At 40.0% G+C, this 6,062-nt stretch overlaps 2 protein-coding genes and 1 long non-coding RNA gene across 4 annotated transcripts; 1 reads left to right on the plus strand and 2 right to left on the minus strand.

Moving 5' to 3' along the window:
• Positions 1-1,712: 1,712 nt before the first annotated feature.
• Positions 1,713-3,091, minus strand: LOC116924321 (CDK-activating kinase assembly factor MAT1). Its single transcript, XM_032930844.2, has 2 exons — positions 2,819-3,091; positions 1,713-2,751 (listed from the first exon to the last, which is right to left on the minus strand). Exons 1-2 carry the CDS (start codon positions 2,943-2,945, stop codon positions 1,844-1,846), a joined length of 1,035 nt encoding a protein of 344 aa, XP_032786735.1. The 5' UTR covers positions 2,946-3,091; the 3' UTR covers positions 1,713-1,843.
• Positions 3,013-3,809, plus strand: LOC123473676. The gene is made up of 2 exons (XR_006647728.1): positions 3,013-3,152; positions 3,214-3,809. It is a non-coding gene; the product is annotated as an uncharacterized LOC123473676 (long non-coding RNA).
• On the minus strand, positions 3,347-5,940 carry LOC116924322 (Golgi phosphoprotein 3 homolog sauron). 2 transcript variants are annotated; one of them, XM_032930845.2, is made up of 5 exons: positions 5,609-5,940; positions 5,190-5,407; positions 4,876-5,122; positions 4,637-4,812; positions 3,347-4,570 (listed from the first exon to the last, which is right to left on the minus strand). In XM_032930845.2, the coding sequence occupies exons 2-5, from the start codon at positions 5,391-5,393 to the stop codon at positions 4,322-4,324; spliced, it is 876 nt and encodes a 291-aa protein (XP_032786736.2). In that variant the 5' UTR covers positions 5,394-5,407; positions 5,609-5,940; the 3' UTR covers positions 3,347-4,321. The 2 variants fall into 2 exon arrangements, with proteins under 2 accessions (XP_032786736.2, XP_045030739.1); XM_045174804.1 differs by having other exon boundaries at positions 5,190-5,424.
• Between the last annotated feature and the right edge of the window lie 122 nt (positions 5,941-6,062).

A 6,062-nucleotide genomic window follows, 5' to 3' on the forward strand; every position in this document is an offset into this window, starting at 1 on the left:
TCCCATTAAAAAACCATGAGAGGGCAAAATAAATAAAACTAAAAAGAGAAAAGAAATAAAACAAAAACATGTGCAAACATTTTTACACACACAAAGACGTTCGACGACGAACGAGTGACACACGAGAGAGAGAGAGAGAGAGTTTTCGCCGGGACTATTTAAACAGGTCTCATAAATTCTGGCGTTCAAAGTCCCCCCCTTTAACGTTGTTGATAAGGTGAACTGTGTGTTACTCTTTGGATGGCTATCGCCAACGAACCACCAGGAGGATGAATGGATAAGAAAAGAAAAAAGAAAAAAATAAATAAACCTCTTAAACACACAGCAACAAAATAGGAGAAACAAAAAAGGTTTTTAACGCCAAATATTTTTGTTTCGAAAAAGAATTGATCGTTTGGAAAGTTGGACGAGCGAGTAAACCGATAACCAAACATCACGCTAGATATGGGAAAGAAAAGAAAAAACGAAAAATATAAAACAATTCGATTAGGGGGACGGGTGCTCCGCGTGAAAGACGATCCCATCTCATCTCCAAAAGAAAAAAGAAAAAGAAAAAGAAAAGGAAAAAGAAAGCAAGTTTCGAATTACTAAAGACACATCTTTTCTCTATCTATTGTCGTCGATAACCTGTAGAAGGGGACAGAGGTAGCAAGCAAAGATGTTGATAATAGGTTTTTGGGAATGAGAGACGTTGGAGTTATCCGATCCGACGGGAGCATCGTCCCAGTGGCGGATTTCTCTCTCCAGTGGCCCAATGAGGAGCATTTCAATTGTTTGTTATTTTTTTTTCCCTTGTCATGTCTGTACGAAAGCAACGAAAACTTAGGGGGGACAAATAGCGAACGAAGAATTCCAATAGCTTCCAAGTTCGTGGCTTGCTAGTGTTCCACAGTGGCCATGATTTTACCTAGCCCTAGTTTGAAAATGCGACACAGGGAATGGCCCATCTATAAAAGTCTCGCCCCTTCTCGACGCACCAACAACACAAGGTATGCATACTAGCAGGAGACGGGCACAAAAGCCGCTCCCTGCCAAAGTCCATCAAGGCTGCTCTACCCTACACAATAAGTAAGGGCTTTCAACAATAGAGAAAGAAAGCAAAGAAGCAAAGCCTTCTTTTTTTTCCCCCCATTTACTTCTTCACTTGGCTCGGAGAGGGGATTCTTTTCTTTTTCTTCCCACGTTGATAGATTCCTTCTTGGGCGTCTAGGCTCCAAGGGGAATGAGGATCAACTCGGATTTCAAACGAATCTCAAAAGCAAAAAGGAGAATTTCAGAAAGTAAATGTTCATAGGGCTGGGCTGTGCTTCCATGCATCGTTGAATGATGGATCAAAAATGGATGCTATTCCCCCATCCAACGCCTTAATCCACTTGGAATGATTTGACAATTGATTGAAAACTAAATCCACCCCCACGCGCACATCAAATAGACTCCGAGAGATCCAGGAAAAAGGAAAACCAAGGACGATTTTAAGTAGAAATCAAACGCGTGTTGTTGTCCTTCGTTGGTAGTGTTGAGCAAATATGAAAATACCGCCTTTCAACGGAAAAGGCTAGAAGAAAAAAACCCAACAAAACAAAGACTCTTCTTCTTCAGCCTTTTGCCACGCCACGCTATAAAGAAAAGGTTTTTAATCCTTGCATCATTGAAAACGGGTTTGTTGGCAAGAAGAAGACGGGCAGTTTCTCGTCATTTCGTCTGATTCTCGATCTCTTCATATCAGTTGTATTTTCAATTCTGGCCTATGATGGATAAATTACAAAAAGACAGGGTATGTATGTCCTTGAAGGGGAGGCCGAGAGACATGTTGGAAGTGGTGAAAGGGGCAAATTCTTCTTCTTTATGTTGTCTCCATGTCGTCGGTATCTTGAGTCGAAGAATTGGTAGCTAGTACGGCTGTCTTGTGCGTCAATTGCGGGCTATAAAACAATCCCCCCAATGCCTCTTGCAGGGCCCGACAGCAAGACATTGCTTCTGTGTAGCCACCGGCTCTTTCAGCGATGTTGGCAGCTCGGATATTGGCGAAATAATTCAATTTGCCAAGCTTCTCGATAGGCGGAGGTGGGGGTCCGTCGTAGTCGAAAACGGGAGCCGTGTAACGATAGAGTGGCAAATCTTCTTGTTTAGGAATGGGAAGGAACGAATTCGTGTGTTGCCCACGAAGGCCAATCTGTATTCCGGATGAGAATTTGCTCGACTTGACAACCCCAGAACTAGGCTGGGCAGCTGCTTTGGGTTGCTCTTTGGCTAAGGCAGCCGTAGCTTGAACGTGGGAGGCTACGATGGACTTTGCATCTGCATCAGAGAACATCAGCTCGTCGATGAGTTTTTCTCGAGCCTTGTGCTTTTGTTTCTTTTCTTCAAGTTCGGCATTGACGTATAAATTTGCCTTTTCAGATTGTTGGGCCTTTTCGGCTTCCAAAAGCTCTTCCAACTCCATCTCTTCTTGGCTTTGCCTGTTTCGATTCTTTTGAGTTATGTCCTTGTTTTCTTTCTTGTAGTTGTCAATCATCTTATTGGTATTCGTTGGGTCTATATCAAAAACCAAATTGAAGATGATTGTCTCTACCTCTTCGAGATAATCATTGTACTCTCGTAATGTGGGGAAATCTTCCTGTCGTTTGTTGAACTCTTTAAGAATCCTCTTTCGGATATCAACCTCTTTATCAACAGCGGGATCCTCAAAGAGCTGAACTCTAAAATTGTTCCTTCTGAGTGGACACTTGCATTCCGGGCAAGCTCCAGAGCCTGAGAGAAAGCTTGATACTCAAACGACCCACCCACAGAAAATTTAAAGAACGAAAAGTAAGCGTACCTTTGGCGAAGAGAAGTTCCACGCAAGACTCGCAGAGTGCATGGCCACAGGCATTCACCATCAGGACCATGGCGGGATTCCGGTATTTGGTTGTCTTGCATTTTGGGCACGTTTGATAATCATCCATTGTCAATGTCTATCAAGAAAAAAAAAAGGCTTGGTTGATTGCTCAAATCATTGGCGCTCTCTGATACAAAGAATCATCAATTGAACATGTTGATATTTTCGTGCACTTTTTTCAACCACATTCCCACGAAGTCAACGACAGCAGACGACGCACACTGTTGCGACGTCATCACTTCAAAAATAACAACATTTATATTATTGAAAAAAAGTAGCAATTAATAGTTCACTAGTTCATATTGCATGACTGAAACCCCATTTAAAATATTCAGATTATTAAACAGAATCAACATCAACGTATTTCTGAAAATTACTTTTGACCACGTGACGAGATCCATCATATGGCAGCACTGCAACTTTCCTTAAGAACAAAGCAAACAACAAAGGAAAATCAACAAGGCAATAAAAGATTCCACATGTTTATTCGAATTCCAGATTTTTTTATTCAAACTGCCAAAAGTGTGAACACGCACATAATGAAATTAAAACCATCGGCTAATACGGTTACACTTGCTCCCCAGAAATAGTACCTAATATAACCATGGCTGAATAAAGGAGGTGGTTAGCTATATAATAATTTTTGATGGGAGGCAATTCGCAATTCACTGTTGCTTCTTGCGCTTCTTTTTTTTTTTTTTTCTTTTCGTTTTATTTCATATTCATATAGAATTATTGAAGATGGCGCACTGCGCTCCCGATGGAAGGTATATTTACAATACATATCCAAACGGGATATTCTATAGTTGTAACACAAAATCTGTTTCCTCTTACCTCTTCCTCACTTTACTCCCCTTAAATTAACTGTGGGAGTTCCAGTATGTATAACAACGGTTTCGTTAAATGGATATTTTCCCTTTCACCTTTTGAAGAAAAAAAAAATCTTAATTAAAGAAGGAAATCGTGCACTGTGAGCGTGATCGGTAATTTTGGAAATGATTTAGAAAAATCGAGGCTTCCCAACGCACACCCGAAAAGGAAAAAAATAGTACACAACCAAGAAATATCCTAAATATCTGTAAAAAAAAAAAAGAATAATAATAATAATAAAAGGAACACAATGGATTGAAAAGGGCTAATGGGAAAGACGGGTTATTAATAACTGAATTTGAGGCTGAAGGCGCAGGAATGAATTGAAAACAAAATCTAGCCTGTTCGCCGTATAAATGTGGGTCATTAGATAGCCAGCAGTATTGTGTTGAAAAAAAAAGAAGAAGAAGAGAAGTTTGATATTGTGCACTCGTTCTAAACGAGAGCCAACGTAAAAAAGGAAAAAAAAACGTTAAATGTGGACCAAAAATTAGAAACTGCGGCAATAGTAAACGATTTGGGAGGGGTAGAATAAGAATGGGTGGCAATACAATATTTGTAATAATAATAACGTTATTTGGTAAAGGAAGCAAAGACAGCCCACATTAACTCATTGGTTCCAGGTTTTGCGCTTTCATTGTCCAGGTCAAGGTAGAGTAATTCACGAACCCGTTTCATAGCCAGTTCGTAATCGTCGTCGTTTAAGGGGGCAAAGGCATTCTCCAACACATCAGATGCATGAGCCAGGAATATGAGGGATAGCATACGTTTGTCCATTCGATGAGCATCATTTACCCACTTTGATAAAACTGCTTCTTGCACCTTCATATATTGATTACATAGGCAGATTTAGGAGGGTTAATATTCAAATATAAAGTGATGCTTTACCTTTTTGACGAGCCGTGTTTTCATAATGTTATCTGTCAGCGGGTGGGTGGTCATATCAAAGAGAAGAAAATTCTGCTTTTCTGTTGTCAACACCCCCTTTTCCACCAAATTTTTCGCCAGGCGTTCACGAACATTTTTCAGTTGATATCTCAGTTTTAAGGGATTCCATGTTTCACCTGCAGTGATATAATTAAACTAATTACATTTTCTCATAGCAGAAGGGTAAGAGTCAAACTCACCACTTAAATACTCTATCCAATTCTGGACAGTCTCGGGAGGATCAGTTTCCTTTACATGCTTTAGGGCTTCATCTAGGAGAACATCTCCTGTAGGTGAGTCATTCTTGAGGAGAATTTTTCTCCCCAACAGGGACCGCTTCCTCATTCCTCCTTTTTCCAGCTCCACTCGGCCTCGTAGACCAAGCTCTATTAATATGCATCCACGAAGTCCACTAGATATGCAGTCATTCCAGAACGATGTGTAGCCCTGCAAACCAATTGAAATAAAGTTTAGAGAATATCCATTTTAGGAAATGTAAAAATATAATAATAACCTCTTTATCTTTAAGTCCCAATAATAACACTTCTTCCATTAGTGTTAATCTTGTTTCCTTAGAATCCAAATCATCCATATCATCTAACTCATTATTTGTACGTCTATCTTCAACTTCGGATGTGCCTGATGATATTTCAACAGGTCCTCCCCCTCCTGTCCCAACACGAGCTGTCCTTCTTTGAACTACCCCTTCACGATTCATTTTGGAGCCAGAACCTGTAAAAAGAATAAATGTTTTGGGATAAATGAAAGAGTGGAAAGCTTAAGTGACAAAAGAGCCATGTTAGCCCAGGGTAATCTGACACATCAAGATAAGTATGGAAAAGTGTAAGTCAGAAATCAGAAATAAGCAAAATAAAAAAGTTCAAAGCTTAAGAAAGTAATAAAATGTTCTGTATTGTGCAGACAGAATCTAACCTGTGTACTAAAGAGTTGAAGGAATATCTATGCAATCTTTGTGGCAGTATGCTCGATGTCTCATCAGTGGCGGACCACGTAAAACAAACCCAAAAACTCAGGAAAAATGAAACAAAACTATGAAAACGACACTATAATTGCTGAATTCGTTTCGCTTATAGAGTTTGTTGACATTCGAAAGCACTCTTCTACCTTCACTACGATATAAAAGGAGGCTTTTTGTACACGTATTACTCTATGGAGGTATGCTGTGAAAAACTCAAGTCAGTAAAGAAAAAACGTCGATTTTTGGCTGGTCGCCTAGGCAACACGAAGCCCAAGGGTTGTGTGTACTCGTGGCGTCTTTCAAATGACACGAGAACCATCAGTTTTGGGGAAAAAGCTATTATCCCACGGTCTGCAGTTCATTCATCATGATTGTGGAAGTATAGAAACATACAGTAATGCCAAATTG

This window comes from Daphnia magna, linkage group LG6, assembly GCF_020631705.1.
Source record: "Daphnia magna isolate NIES linkage group LG6, ASM2063170v1.1, whole genome shotgun sequence".
Classification (NCBI taxonomy): domain Eukaryota; kingdom Metazoa; phylum Arthropoda; class Branchiopoda; order Diplostraca; family Daphniidae; genus Daphnia; species Daphnia magna.

Bases quoted from the DNA above. Each gene is read 5' to 3' on its own strand.
- LOC116924322 (XM_032930845.2), bottom strand. From the start codon at position 5,393: ATGAATCGTGAAGGGGTAGTTCAAAGAAGGACAGCTCGTGTTGGGACA. The intron at 5,123-5,189 runs GTTATTATTATA...ATTGGTTTGCAG, and splicing joins TGGGACTTAAAGATAAAGAG to GGCTACACATCGTTCTGGAA. The intron at 4,571-4,636 runs GTAAAGCATCAC...CAATATATGAAG, and splicing joins AAACACGGCTCGTCAAAAAG to GTGCAAGAAGCAGTTTTATC.
- LOC116924321 (XM_032930844.2), bottom strand. From the start codon at position 2,945: ATGGATGATTATCAAACGTGCCCAAAATGCAAGACAACCAAATACCGG. The intron at 2,752-2,818 runs GTACGCTTACTT...GCTTTCTCTCAG, and splicing joins GGAACTTCTCTTCGCCAAAG to GCTCTGGAGCTTGCCCGGAA.